The 14570-nt window shown below is 51.3% G+C and overlaps 4 protein-coding genes across 4 annotated transcripts; 2 read left to right on the top strand and 2 right to left on the bottom strand.

Moving 5' to 3' along the window:
* Positions 1 to 3182: 3182 nt before the first annotated feature.
* On the top strand, positions 3183 to 6556 carry LTR84_003645 (uncharacterized protein; the record flags this gene model as incomplete). The annotated part of the gene is made up of 6 exons (XM_064847229.1): positions 3183 to 3314; positions 3406 to 3428; positions 3514 to 3644; positions 3772 to 3950; positions 4032 to 4060; positions 4735 to 6556. 6 exons carry the CDS (start codon positions 3183 to 3185, stop codon positions 6554 to 6556), a joined length of 2316 nt encoding a protein of 771 aa, XP_064704950.1.
* Positions 6557 to 6884: 328 nt separating this feature from the next.
* LTR84_003646 (uncharacterized protein) lies at positions 6885 to 7858 on the bottom strand (the record flags this gene model as incomplete). The annotated part of the gene is made up of 3 exons (XM_064847230.1): positions 6885 to 7022; positions 7124 to 7567; positions 7844 to 7858. 3 exons carry the CDS (start codon positions 7856 to 7858, stop codon positions 6885 to 6887), a joined length of 597 nt encoding a protein of 198 aa, XP_064704951.1.
* A 1107-nt stretch (positions 7859 to 8965) lies between these two features.
* Positions 8966 to 10136, top strand: LTR84_003647 (uncharacterized protein; the record flags this gene model as incomplete). The annotated part of the gene is made up of 2 exons (XM_064847231.1): positions 8966 to 9756; positions 9878 to 10136. The coding sequence occupies 2 exons, from the start codon at positions 8966 to 8968 to the stop codon at positions 10134 to 10136; spliced, it is 1050 nt and encodes a 349-aa protein (XP_064704952.1).
* A 380-nt stretch (positions 10137 to 10516) lies between these two features.
* On the bottom strand, positions 10517 to 12538 carry LTR84_003648 (uncharacterized protein; the record flags this gene model as incomplete). The annotated part of the gene is made up of 1 exon (XM_064847232.1): positions 10517 to 12538. One exon carries the CDS (start codon positions 12536 to 12538, stop codon positions 10517 to 10519), a length of 2022 nt encoding a protein of 673 aa, XP_064704953.1.
* Positions 12539 to 14570: the final 2032 nt, after the last annotated feature.

A 14570-nucleotide genomic window follows, 5' to 3' on the forward strand; every position in this document is an offset into this window, starting at 1 on the left:
TGTGCCGGTGCTGCTTGCAGGAGTAAACGATGGTCCATCTGGATCACGCGGTACTCTAATCGGACGACCCGGCTGACTTTTACACTTTTTGGCAACCAGCTTTATGATGCAATTTGGGTTGTGTGAAAGACTTTTTGCTATTGCCAAATAGATCAACTCAACGGTACCGCAAACGCCCAGTCAATCGAATCTAGCCTCGATTGGGACAGACTCAATGACCGCCGTCCTGAGAGCTAGCAGGACAGATGGTAAGAGCTTGACAAGGTCTCGCGACCTGTCATACCAGACCCTGGTCGATGGGCGACATGTTTTTTACCCCGTTTGAGTTAGCTCGGAATCAATGCCTGCGTTCAAACAACTTCTTTGCAAGCTCGTAACAATTAGGGGCCCCGATATGCTGTATAGAGTTCAGACCGCACCCGTTAATACCTGGACCAGTTACAATAGGCTGCTAATACATTAGTCTGAACATCGGGTTCACTCGCTACACGTTGAACCAAAAGTTTAAAATATTTTGGACTCCTCCAGAACATCTAATTTGACGACTAACAAGAGATATATATGGTCCTCAGCCAATTCTTTGCAGCTTCGCCGCTGGCCGAAGATGTACGGGGTCCCCTGCCGATCAACGTTACAATGCATTGCGAGTGCTTGATGGAAACCTCTAGTTTTGGCCCATTCTGAACATGAGGTAACAGTGAGTGCCTCAAGCCTCCCAGATCCCACGACTGTTGAGGCGGTCTAGAACCTCTGGTAGAAAGCCCAACCAACGTTCAATTATCGGCCCAAACTAGCTCGGTTGCGGGTGTGTTCGAAGGGAGCCCGTTCGATCAAAATTGACTCCCCTAAGGCCAAGCTGAGCTCCTCTTGGAATGCAAACATTCAGCCTCGAACGCCACCCAAATCATCTCGCATAACGCCTCCGACTCTAGTTGCACCAAAGGGTGTGGCCTCGATGCGGTGCCGACTCTTTACGAGTAAGATAAGTCAATGCCCGTGCAGAATGCGTCAACGCCCGTTGCCCACAATCCTCTATCATCACATTGCCATCGTGGGGAATACCATCATTGCCGGCAATGCCCGTTTGGCATACCCCCCGGGCTCCGGACGCTCCTCTGAAACTCTATTCCGCCCTCCGTCAATCCCTACACGTCCCGCGTGCATGTGAGGCAGATGGCCGCTGCTCAGCGCAGACTATACCTCCAGACACCTCCTCGAGGTACGTAAACAGGGATGCAGAGGACTGCGAACATCCCGGACAATGTATCACGGCTGGCTTGCCCACGTTTTAACTTTCCAGAAAGTATATACAGTCTCAAGCCTGCTTAATGACTTAGCAAGTTTGTTGTAAGATCTCCGCGGGAACTACACAGGTGACTGGCCGTTGGACGATGACTTTGAGAAACCTGATGAACACGCTTTGCGATGATGATTTCCTTGGTCTAGATTGGCTCATAGTTGGACCATTGGATAACCCTCAACTTCTCTTGACCAATAGATCGCATATGCCGATTATTGAGATGTATTTCCACTACAAGCTCTCGCAATGTTCAGCGGGGGGACTGCATGACATCAGAGAATTCACTATCTCTCTGTCTTAAACATCTCTGTAGCCCTGTCGTCCTAATAGGGTCTTTGTTCATGTGTAATGTACGGTCCCGGCACTGCGGATACAGAAAGAATACAACAACTGTATCTTGATCCCTAAAGCTTGATCTCACGGCTGCACCTGGGCCGGTCGGGAGAAGAAATGGTATCTGCGGACTGGTCAAAGAGCTACAGCAGCACATAATAAAGCGCTATAGGTCGGGAAGAGCCTGGCTGGACTGATCATTGAAGACCAACGGGTGATATTGGTTCGGCCGGAGGCAGCAGTAGGCCAGGGAAGATGACCTACAAGTCATCTCTTCTCTAACCGACTTTTATGCAGATGTTCACTCCACCACTGCTACAACACTTGCGTGGATATCTTTTCTAGGCGCTCTCCTCGCCGACCTCATCATGCTCCCCAATGAAGCCAAGCGACCCTGTGTTCCAAGGGTCGATCACAAACCCTGTTGCCTTGCCTTTTTGTCATCGAACTCTTAGGCCAGCTGACTTTGTGTGAGCAGCAGAAAAGAGCAGTTACGTCCACGCCTCATTCTAGACCAATCCACAAATCCACATATCACCGTCCTTGGGCTCTTTTGTTCATTTCCGATGACACTAGACTAGACCGGGGCCATGATTTCAAGCGTCCACCACAGACCATGGCCGGTTTTGACTTTCCCATGTTTCTGCATAAGGCATCTTTTCCATCCCCGTATCCTTGTATGTTGGTTGGGATTTGAGTTTCTTCATCCCTCAATGTACAACGGATGCGAATGTGTGGATCAGACAGAATGCCGCCCAGACCTAGCGGATCCTCCATCGGCGATCCGTCTGTACGGCGCAGTGTTCATGACTCGCGGACTCGCTACACAAGGCATATAGAGTTTTCGCACCCCGAAAGGTGATGCGAATGAAATTATGGTACATCAACGGTTCGAACGGGCAGCTTTGTCCCGCTGAGAAGTCCACTTGTTGGGGAGATGCGTGAGACACCCAGGAGAGGTAGGGATGTCTGCCAACCCACCAGCCACAAAGTATTTCAGCTTGACTACGAATCAAAGTGAACCAGAAGAAGGCTTTTCATGACTCGGATGTTATTTTTGTTATCGTAGAATGAAGTCGGGAATTTATGAGGTCTCTTTCCTTCTGATCAGAGACGGCCGAGTTGAGGCAGGCTTGCGATCGAAGAGCTGGGATAGAGGCGAGGCAAAATGAACTTCGTATCATATCTATGACCTCATTTGAGTCAGCATATCTTCATCTCAACAGCTCAGAGGCATAACCAAGAGAGCAGTAGCATACAACTATTGATGGAAATCCTAAGCAGTGCCCGTTCCAATGTACCAGCCAGTAGTAGGCGACAAGGCTGAACAAGGCTGACCTTCGGCTGAGTTGCCTCAGATGGTGACTACGGTCACGTATTCAGTCCACCCTTCGCCCTCGATGCTTGGCGTCTCTATGCTGGACCGCAGTTTGAGCTCCGGGGGAAGCTTTTCGCAGGGCCAACGTGAACTTGGAACTTCGAACGGGTTGAACAATTTCCACGAACGACCAACCACTCCAGTCATACTTTGATCGCTTTCTTGTTTACAATGAGCGCCCTTCGTCTCTCTCGCGCAGCTCTGCGTGTCGGCTCCGCTGCCGCATTCAAGCCCGTTCAACGCAGAGGCTACGCCGATGCCGTCTCCGACAAAATAAAGCTTTCGCTGTCTCTGCCTCATCAGGTATGCTTTGCTACGAAACCCCCTTCGATCTTCCGGTTGCGGGTCGAGTGGTATTATAGGTGGGATCTATGCTGATGATGTTCTGTTCTAGGCTATCTACAAATCTACCGATGTGTACGTGTAAACCTCGAAAAAGGATCTTACAGGGTTGGGATTGGAATGAGCACGGGAGTCGCTGACTGATATTGAACCATTATAGTGTCCAAGTCAACATCGCCGCCGAGACCGGGGAAATGGGTATCCTCGCACAACACGTCCCTTCGATCGAGCAACTGAAACCCGGTCTGGTCGAGGTCATTGAAGAAAGTGGTGGCAGCAAACAATTTTTCCGTACGTCGTGCCTGTGAAGAACGAGGAGACCTTACTCTCTCGCTGGGTGACCAAGATCACGGAGGAAGTCTGCGAGATTTCGAACTTCGAGGAAGAAAGGAGGCGCTGATATTATATTCTCTTACAGTATCCGGAGGCTTTGCCGTCGTTCAACCCAACTCGGTCCTGAGCATAAACGCAGTCGAGGGATATCCCCTTGAGGAATTCAGCTCCGAAGCCGTCAACTCACAAATATCCGAGGCACAGAAGATTGCCAGTGGCAATGGGAGTGAACAGGACATCGCCGAGGCGAAGATTGAGCTTGAGGTGAGTGGTGGTTGGGAAAGCGAGAGCCTCGGACTGGCCTTTCATCTCTGAGTCCCTGTTCATGACTAACTCTTCTGATAGATTCTCGAGTCGCTCCAAGCTGCACTGAAGTAGAAGTGATGGTGATTGGTTGACTGCTTCTCGATTTGTTGCTTGTGTACATATAAAGAAAGACTCGGAGCGGCAAAAAAGGACAAGAATCAATTTTGATATGCATGGGTGATGGTGAGCTGGGTTATGGTTGACCAAGCTCATCTACCCACTGCAGCTCATTCCTATATTCTCTGCTTGCTCGTTTGTTTTCGTGTCATTCGGTAAATCTTGTCGAATCCAACGACTAACATATGCCTGCATCTCGAGCGATTATCAGGCTATCAAAGTAGCACCTTTGATACCAAGCTAGGCAGTTACCAATCTTCCTTCCAACGGACGGGTAGCTGCCAACGGTGGTAACGCAAATGTTGGATGCAACCACACCCTTATCCCATCGTTCTTGCACTTTCCGGAACTACATGTCAAGTCATACCTGCAGGTGTGGAAAGACCTATTCTCTCAGCTGTGGAATGGCTACTTCTTGTACATGATCATCTCCATATTCTTACTCCCTAGCAATCCTTACGGTGTGAGAAGTTTTTCACATCTTACCTTCTCTCTCACAAAGTCTACCATTGGAGCAGCATCACGATACTCTTTTCCCATAGATCTCAACAATATGAGTATCATACCGAGGTTTGATCAAGACTTCCCGTTTTCGTTCTCTTCAAAAGCACTAACCTTTGGATAGCCCCCAGGCTGGCACCGTTGCTGATAGAATTCGAGCCTTTCAAGGCGGACCTCCTTTCACTTCACCCCGAAAGCAAAACCAATCGAGAGCCGATCAGAATGTGCAAAGTCCACGGAAGTCATTCTCTCGTCCCCGGCCTTCGGTCCAAGTGGAAAAAGATGAAGTTGGTCAGAAGACTACAGCAAAAAATGCACCTGCAAGTCGAAGGACGAGCCGCCGGCGTCAATCCATGGAGATCCTGGCTGGCGAGCCTTCAAGATTTGCAGATGCCAGATCACGCCTTCGCTCTGTGATTGATGACCATGAGGAGAAACCCAACTCACAACGTTCACGAGCTTACACACTGGCGGAACTTAATCACATGCTCGATGATGCAATTGGTGGTAATGTGGACCTCGATGGAAGACTCTCGAGTTCAATGACAGAGGAAGCAACACCAAAGGCGAACGTGTATCAAGACCAACCAGCTCTCTCTGATTCTCAGCGCCAGTCCCATTCGCAAGAGCGAAACATTCGTTCTAGTCTCGATTCTGCCCATCCTCGCAGCAGCGGCTCATCTGAGCATGGTGCTTATGATGATGAGAAGAATGCTCTTTACTGGCCACACCTTATCACCAGAAATGTTCCGAAACGTCCACATACTAGCCATTCCACACGACACGCAAGCACGGCAAGGGTACCTACTCAGGTGGTTGTCGTACCACCTCAAGCAAACCCTGTCCCAGTAAAGTCGCAATTTAGTCCTGTGCGTCAGAGAGCTGCCATGTTCGAGAGTCTGGGTCCAGTGACGGTTGTTCATGGTGAGGACTGTGGGCCTTCTCAGCACCCTCATATCAACTCCACCCGCTCCAAGCAGGAGTTCAAGCCCCCCCTCACGAAGGTACACAAGATTAAACTTGGCAACGTCATTGATGAAAGACCGGGAACACCTCTTATACCACTAACATTGCCACAAATGGTCAGTCCCCGCGAATTGCCGACTTCCTCAACTCCACAGACGGATAACGTTGAGGTAAAGCCGGCTGAATCAAATACTGGTACGGTCACGCAGGACCGCCAACGGAAGCCGTCAATGGGTTGGCCATTCCGATGGGGCATCTTTAACAAAAACGCTTCCACGCAACATGAAGCCCAAGGAGATGCACCAACAGATGCCCAGTCAACAGCCAAAGTGCAACCTGAAACTGAATCGAAAATTGTCAAGAGCAGAGTGCAAGACTTACTCTTGGCTGCAAAGGAAAGAGACGAGGAAGAGAAGAAACGATGGAACTTGGAAAAGGACCGTATGAGTCGAAGGCACAGCAGATTTCCCACCATGGTTGTCAAGGACCCTACTGCTCCCGAGCAACACGTTGAGCCTCAGAGCACTATCACATCTCAACCATCACCTCAGCCACCATCAGAGTCAGCACCTCCGGCGAAGCCTAGCCAGACACTATTCGCAGCTGAGAGTGAAGTCTTTGAACAAAAGACACCCCTTGAACGTGCCATGACAGAGAAACAGGTTCTATCGCCAATGAGTCTACCTCAAGCTATGACGGAATCAGAGACCAGCCCCAGAAAGTCTACACCTCAAACCCCAATCAGAGGAAGATCCAGGAGACCAACGCACCGAATTTCTTTAAACGGCCAAGAGCATCCCATGGAGTCGCAAGTCAGTCTTAGCTCTCGACGTAGTCGAAGCGTGTCTCGGACTGGGGCAGGCGGTGGCGTCAGGGTGGAGGTGGAAGTGCGAGACAGTCCGGAACGAGAGGCAAGAGAAAGAGGTGAAAAGATTGTCATTATCCGAGCGAACGTTGAGGATCTGGTCCGTGAAGAGTGATATGTATTAACCAGATGGTTTCAACATGGTAGTGTTCATAACTTCAACCCCTATGGACTTTATCACTTGTCATTGCATATGACTCCCAGGGTGACGTATGAATAAGCTACACTGATTTCCAGCGAGGCTGGTGAATGCATGTTTGAAGTAGGATTGGAGTTGAAAACCGTAGATTGATCAATAACATATACTTCAGTCTTGACCCTACGGAGTGAAGCACCCGGTCTCGTATGTCTTGTTAGATTGAGTCGAGCCATATATTTAAGTCAGCTTCGCCTGGACACGTACGGACGATTCCAAGAATTCATATGTGATCAATCAGAATTTGCTAAGAGATCAAGGCTTTCAGATCATCTCTACGTTCAACTTCCTCCAACAGACCTTTGAAGTCATCGTCGTCATAATCACGAGCCTGGGATTTGAAATAGGCCATATTGTCCTTGAGCCAACTCGCTTCCTCGCCAGGCTGAGAGCACCAGTATTGATTAGCAAATGAACTCCAACCATCGACTCATACATCAAAGCCCAAAGCCTTGAATGAGACAACAAAGGGGGAAAAAGACTTACACCCGGAATGACCGTGCCCGCCTCCCTAGCCGCAAGCATAGGGTAGAAAGCGACCAAATGCAACTTCTTGGCCTTGCGCCCCAAATTCGACTCCGAAGTCACGTTCCCATTCGCAACACCAGCCTGACCATTCCCATCCCCTTTAACCCCGCTGACAACCTCATCCCACGCATCCTCGATCCTCTTGGCCAGGCGATCAAAGTCCGCTTTCGTGCGACTCGGGCCCTGGCGCACCATGCCGAGGATGCGATTCGGTCCCGCGGCGTTGTGTGCCACGGGCTGGCCGGCGAGGAAGTAGGTCGTGCGGTGGTTCTCGGACTGCAGGTGTTGGAAGACGACGTTCACGAACAGCGAGGGTGTCAGGAACGTCGTGCTGTGGAGTGTCGTGATGTGTTGTGCGATGGCTTGTTGTTGTGATGGGCTGAGCGGGTAGGTGTGTTGGATCTGTTGTTTGAGGAGGGGGTGTCAGTCGCTGTGGGATGTCCTTGGGAATAGTTATATTTCTCATGGAGGGTTGAAGACGACGAGGCTGAGAGTGGCGTGGGCCTTATGCCATCCATGTTCTTCTTTCACTTGTGTTCTCGGCTTTTATTTTTCCGTTCCACGCATCACAAGAGCAGCATGCATGAAGCTTCGTATAATCCCACCCCAAAGGATTAATGCGAGGTTGTTTGTGGATTCATGACAGTGTTTGACAATCGCGACAGGAGACTGACTCACCTCGTAGAAAGGCATGGTGGCTCACTGCGATGCTCTGATAATGTCCAGTATCGACGTCGGAAACAAACTCACTTTCTCCCTTCTGTAATGCTTTCGTATTTGAGAGGGAGATGTTGCAACTGGGCTCGATGGAATATGATATGCCTCTCAGATGATGCCACTGTTGGAAATATCTAATCAACCAAGAATCAAAGGGCTTCAGCTAGGGTTTATATCATCGACAGTGTACATCTCATCTTGCAGATCAACCTGGGGTATTCATGAGGAAGGATCTGCCATTGTCAGCAAGCCCAAGTCGGGTGTATACTAATCATGATTCGATCTTCTCAGGCGAGGAGAGCGGGTTAAGCGACTTAGGATAGTTTGGGGTAGCTAGCGATCTTCACAGGCGGGACCAGGACCCCCGGAAGCACCAAACTTTCTGCACTCCCCCGCAAACGATCGGCTTTGTTGAAGCATTCATTACATCGAATCTTTCGCGCTGATATCTCGGCCCTTACATGCAAGAGTAAGAACAACCGGACTAGCCCGGACCGTTGCCGGTGAGGACGTCTAGGACTCTTCTGTGTCATGTTCATATTCGGATCGGCCTGGCACTCGATCGATGATCAGTGTTCGATCCAGGATAAGCTCAAAGAAGCATCCTCTGTAACTAGTGATACGATATCAAAGAGCTTCATCACTAGTTAAGTAGTCGATTAGCGCAAGGCTGCCCCTGTTCGAAGGTGTCCGCTCGCTTGGGCGAGGGCTTCGTCTTGACTGTACGTCTCATGACGGAGCAGATGCAAGCAAGTCCCCCTACATTTCAATTTCGATTCTGACTTGGAATGTCCTGTAAGCTAACTATCACCTGAGAGTTGCGATCATTAGAACAACGGAAGCGGAGCGAAATTCTTCCAACATCCAGGCTGTCGTCTCTCCTTGATTAGGGCATGACAGTGATAAGGCGCCCCATCCCACATGTCGGCCGGTTCGATGGCTGAGGACAGCTGACATAAATACCTACCTAGCTATCAAGCTAGATTTCTGGTAATTCTGAGCCCTTTGTTTCTACTTCGGCTCCATCAACCACTTGAATGCAAGAGGTACAATTAGCTAATCTGGCGAAGTTGACAACCAACCATGTCTGGCTCAATCTCACCACTCCGCAGCATTCTCATCCTACTACAACCATTAGTGTCTGGAGCACTCCTAGCCGCAACACATTGGTATCCAGAAGAAGTGAAGACGTTTCTCTCGAGCACCATCATCAAGGACACAGTCGGACTCAGCACCATCAAAGCAGGACTGTTACCGATCGTCCTGTTCCTAGTCTACCACGCCAACAAGCACCTCGATCGCCTGGCCCTCAACAATTTCACGTCAGACACGACGTGGGACTGGAAGCGTGAAGTCGTGCTTGTAACGGGCGGCAGCAGCGGGATTGGAGCGGCGATTGTACGAGACTTCTCAAGACGGGGCATCACGGTTGTGAATGTCGACATCTCACCGCCTCCGCCCTCGAAAGGATCAACCCCGTTATCAAAAGTCCACTTCTACAAGCTCGACGTGCGCTCCAGCGCCGCCCTCAGCGCAGTAGCAGAGAAGATCCGCGGCGAAGTCGGCGCACCGACCGTGGTGATCAACAACGCCGGGCTCGGCGGCGGACAACTGGTGCTCGACGAGAGCGACGAGACGCTCGAACGCACCGTGGCTGTCAACCTGGTCGCGCACTTCAAGATAGCCAAGGAGTTCGCGCCGGACATGATCGCCAAGAACCACGGGCACGTCGTCACGGTCGCGAGCATGGCGAGCTTTGTCGCCGTGACTTCGAGCGCGAGCTACGCCGCCACGAAAGCCGGTGTTCTCGCTTTTCATGAGGCGTTTGCCGGGGAGTTGAGGTGGCGCCATCGTGCGTCGAGAGTGCGTATGACGTGAGTAGCCACAGACACTGCACCATACCCTTTTCATTTTCTCCCCCCTTTCAATGTCTTGAATGGAATCCTGCCTGGTATACATTTGTATACACCCTAACTCAGCGCTCTACCTATCTAGATCCGTCCATCCGATGTACGTGCGTACGGCGCTCACGGAAGCACTGGTGACAAGTGCGCAATGGAAGAAAACCCCGCAAGTCCTGCTCGAGGCCGAGGACGTCGCAGCGGCGGTCGTGGCACAGGTGCTCAAGGGTGAAAGTGCACAATTGATCCTCCCGCCGCGAATGGGCTTCGTCACCACCCTGCGCGGCTGGCCCCATTGGATGCAGATCTATGCGCGGGGACTTTCGAGGGACTTGATTTTTAATCCGAAATAGATAGGTGAGCGAGTGAGCGAGCATATATGTGGAAGAACAGCAAGCGCTTTAAATACTTGGGCAACTCATGGGAACATTGCCAACTAGTTACTGTTGGAGACACCACCCCCAGCTGAGCATGGAGAGGAGCTGCGCAAGCATACCGGACGGAACACATCAATTAAGGAGACGTGGCAGTAGAAGTCGGACATCAGTATCACTGGGTTCAAATGGATTCAATTCTCCCACAGACCTTGTTACATAGTACTACAACAATCACGTCCGATCGAGCATGACAGACAAGCCGGTACTAAAATCCAACTCCAGCTCCACTGACTTACTCCTCTCAGCCTTGCACTGCCAAACGAATGCCTCTAAGGCACACCCACCCCACCCATGATCTATCGTCTAACCGTACTGGCCTTACTCCTGCGACTAGCACGACTATCAACACTGATCTGACTGACACTGTCTTCAGGCCTGACTTCCTTACTCGTGACATCTAGCCTCGCGATATCCTTGTGTTTCCCAATGACGCTCTCGCTGCCGCCGTTCTCCGCAAAATCCTGGTAGACCGTGTTGTGCTTCAGATTCCGGGGCGTGAGTTTACCAATGATGGTCCTCGCGGCGGGCGTGTTTCTCGACGGGCCGAGACCTGATCGCGCCGAGACGAAAGACCCGTTCTCCGATCCTGCCCATGTCGCGGCGCGGGAGGGTGGGAGGGGGTAATCTTGGGGGTCTTTGTCGTGCTCGCTGTCTTTGTGGTGGTGGCGATGGTGCGAGTGTTTCGATCCGGACCGACTGGGAGCTTTCGAGCCTGAATGGCTGTGCTCGGAGGATTTTTGATAGCTCTTCGTGCGGTGTGAAGACTCTGTGACGTGGAGGACCGTTCGCGCTTCTTCGTCGTCGAAATCGTCTTTCCTACTGCGTCTTGAGTGGCCCGACTGTCTTGATTGGGATCTGGGTCGAGTTGATCCGGCGTGGGATTTCTTCTCGTCATCCTCACCACTCCGACCACGGGCGAGACTCATCACACGGCTCAAGCTCCCGGAACGACTTTTCGACCCAGACCGTGATTTTGTTTTCGAGACCTGGGTTTCTACGGTCGTAAGCACCGTCGGGGCACGGTAGCTGGTCGGTGGTGCTTCTAACATCTTCGTCCCCTTTTTCGATGGCCGACTTGCCTTCGAGGTTGCTTCAGATGCAAGCTCAGGATCTCGAGGCCCTGGGCCAAAGCCAGAATCGATACTCCTCCGTCTTGAAAATGCCGTCCCTGTTTGAGCTGGAGCTTTGATGGTGGATTGGTAATCTGATTTTCCTCCGTCATTGTCATACATAGTGATCATCCTTGGATCTTCAATGTGACTCTTGGTGTTGTATGTGTAGGCCGATGGTGCTGCCTCAATGGCGTGATATACTCTAGCTCCTTCGTAGTAGGTTGCCGAAGCTCCACCTGCAGAAGAGTATTGGGGTCCTATCATATTCGGCTCAGTTATACTCCGGCCTGCCACACTAGGGCGACGAGGTTCTGGTTTGTGTTCTTCACCACTGGCACTTTCCTTTGATCGGTTACTGAATGCATAATGAAGGGCAGCACCAGCAGCCACCCCGAGAAGCGTCCCAACAATAGCATCACCGGCACCTAAACCGGTAGAATTTGTATTCGTTGCAGTATTGGTGGCTGGTGGTGATGAATTTGAAGAGATCAGATTCGGCCGTATGCTATTGACGAGGCCGCGTGCGACACCTGCAGCGTTGCGTGCTTCATTTATCAGTGTATCGAGTACATCGCCCTGAGGTTTAGGCTTGGGTGCTGTGGGCTCGGATGTTGGAGCTGAGGGGGCGGCCGAAACACGAGTATGAGCCGCGACAGTCCTGACTTGAGATGGAGCATTGCTCCGAGCCTGGGAAACAACCGTTGGTGCCTTGACCGAGACCACGGTCCTTGGTGGTCCCACGGCGGTCGATGGGGCTTTAGCCACACTACGGGCAGCAGTTCTGTGAGAGACCGTACTCCTCAAATCTTCGGTTTCCTTATTCTCGTCCCCAAAGCCAGGGCGATAGACTGCCTCGATAGAGTTACCATCGAAGTCGATCACTGCGGCGGAATAATATCCCGTGACGTCCCTCTGAGCTGGTTCGCCATGAATTTTGCCACCAGCTTTGAGGGCGGCGAGAAAGAATGCTTGAACATGGGCGTGGGACGCTGCTGGAAATGCGACATGTGCAGCTCCAGCAGGTACTCCGGGAATTTCCTGCGTGATCCAAAAGTCGGCCGGGGTATTTGCAGGGGATTCTGGTCCAAAGCCGATCGTGTTTGCTTGCCGTCCCCGAAAGACGTAATTCAAAGGTTGTAAGGCGGAGAGGAAGAAGGACGTTGAGGTGGGGAGATGGCTGACTGTGAGGGTGATTGATGTGGGCATTGAGTGAATGGCTGGTTTGAGGAGTCGTGATTGATCAACAAGGTATCGGGAATAGAGAAATTGAAGATCGATAGTTTTATACAACGGTAACTCAACCAAGTCACTTCTGGATTGCGTTCAGAAATGTGAAAGTGATCGGTCTCGTGTTGCGCTCTGATTGCGAGGGTAGTCGAATGAACCACTTAGGCCTGGCCAAAGGCGAACAAGAAGAGTAGACTGGGACTGAGAACGAGACTGTCGACTCGATTGCTGGTATCTTGTATGCAAGAGGACAAATATAGCCACAGCCTGTGACCTGTGGTGATGACAAGTTCTTCTCAAGAACGAGAAGAGAAAAGAGCGCAATTGTGGCTTTCGTTCTGTAGGCAGAGAGGTGCCTGGGTGGAGGAAGCCTGAAGAAGGCTAGACTTATGCAAGAGAGGAAGCCACCAAGAGGGAACAGAATAGATGCACAGGCACGAGTGCAGAGGAAGCGGATCGTCTCAGACCACAAACAAGCAGCGTGAATGCTGAATATAACAAGCGCAACAGTTCAGCCAGGCACGTTTCCTTCAGGGCGGGTAGTGGAGGAGGAAAGGGCAGCGAAGCAGAGAAAGATCAGCAAGACGAAAATGGGATAGTTGGAAGCGGACCTTTGCTCGGAACAAAACCCTGAGAAGCCGCTGATCAAACCTGTGATGATGATGCTTATGATGATTCAATCAAGAAGATGTGGTAGGGACTTGGGAACGATGAACGACGAACCACCTCGAGGGGAAGTAGAGGAATAGGTCGTGAATTGGATGGATATGAAAACCAAAGCGACGCAATCAGACACGAGGAGGGAAGTGGCTGGGTACCTGTACAGTATCTGTAGGCTGCCATGAGCGTGACTTAGTAAAGTGAACAGCAGACGCTGTGGTTTTCCCCTCTGGCGTGTTGATTCCGCCAGTTCCAATGGATGCAACGACGCCAGGACGAAACAGCAGGCGAGTGGGCAAGAGGATGGAACAGGCGCCTGACCACTGCAGGGCCCATTTCAGCTTCACAGCCTGAGGTACTGGAGAGGGATACTTGGGATACTCGTACCTGCCTAGTTCCCAGATGGATTGCATGTCCCGTCTTGACTTTTGGGAAACGGGACCACTGCACGACCGACCTACCTTGGGTACATGCGTCGTCCCTCACCTGCCTGCCAGACGCCTTCTTTCCCGCTCAGGACAAGTCCAGACGAAGAGAAGAGGGAGCGGAGCGACCAGGTCGACAAGAGTCTCCGTGCATCGGTGAGGCGGGCAGATCCTCCAGATGTTGATGGTGGCGACGAGTAAGAATCAAAGAGAAAGTGGAAATGCAGTGGTGGAACAAGCGAGAGGCTGCCACGTCGATATTTGAATGGATCCGCAGCAATCATCGGAGAAGGGACCCTCCTGTGACCTTTCCAGGGCCCGTGGCTTTTAGGCTTCTTTCAGTTAAAAGCAGTGCTTGATTGGGAGGGCGAGCCCTGTCCCAGGTGCCCAAGAAGCCCCTAAACAGCCCTAGAGGAAGCTACCAAGCTGGAGCAATGACAAGGGACCCTGTGGTGCTTTTTTGGTTGGCTCTCCCGCGGGCCGTCGCGAATCGTGCCAGTCGGGCGCCAATGCATCCTGGAGCCTGCAGTGAGTCAGTGACTGAGATGGTGATGGTGGTCATCTTCAACTCGTCACGCTCAAGCTCCACGCGCGGATATATCGCCGCCATAATTATGTCAAGGTCTGATCTAATCTGACAGAAGCAAATAAGACCGAGAAACGTTTTCTGGATTTGTTGACTGCATGCCTGTCTTTAGGCAGATAGTTCTCATCAACGTGGTTGAATGATCGTCAGATTTTCATTCTTCATCACGACTCACCATTCCAGCTCTCACAGCGTGAGTGCTGATCATGTATGGTATGGCCTAATTTACTTCTGTCTCCTGATCGAATACGATCTACCCGTCCCACGATTAGACAAATGACCATGTAGGAGCATAGCTAAGGGCGCCGAGTTTGTATGCCCACCAGCGCAACTCTCCACC

The sequence above is a fragment of the Exophiala bonariae genome, assembly GCF_035927105.1.
Source record: "Exophiala bonariae strain CCFEE 5792 chromosome Unknown scaffold_17, whole genome shotgun sequence".
NCBI lineage: Eukaryota > Fungi > Ascomycota > Eurotiomycetes > Chaetothyriales > Herpotrichiellaceae > Exophiala > Exophiala bonariae.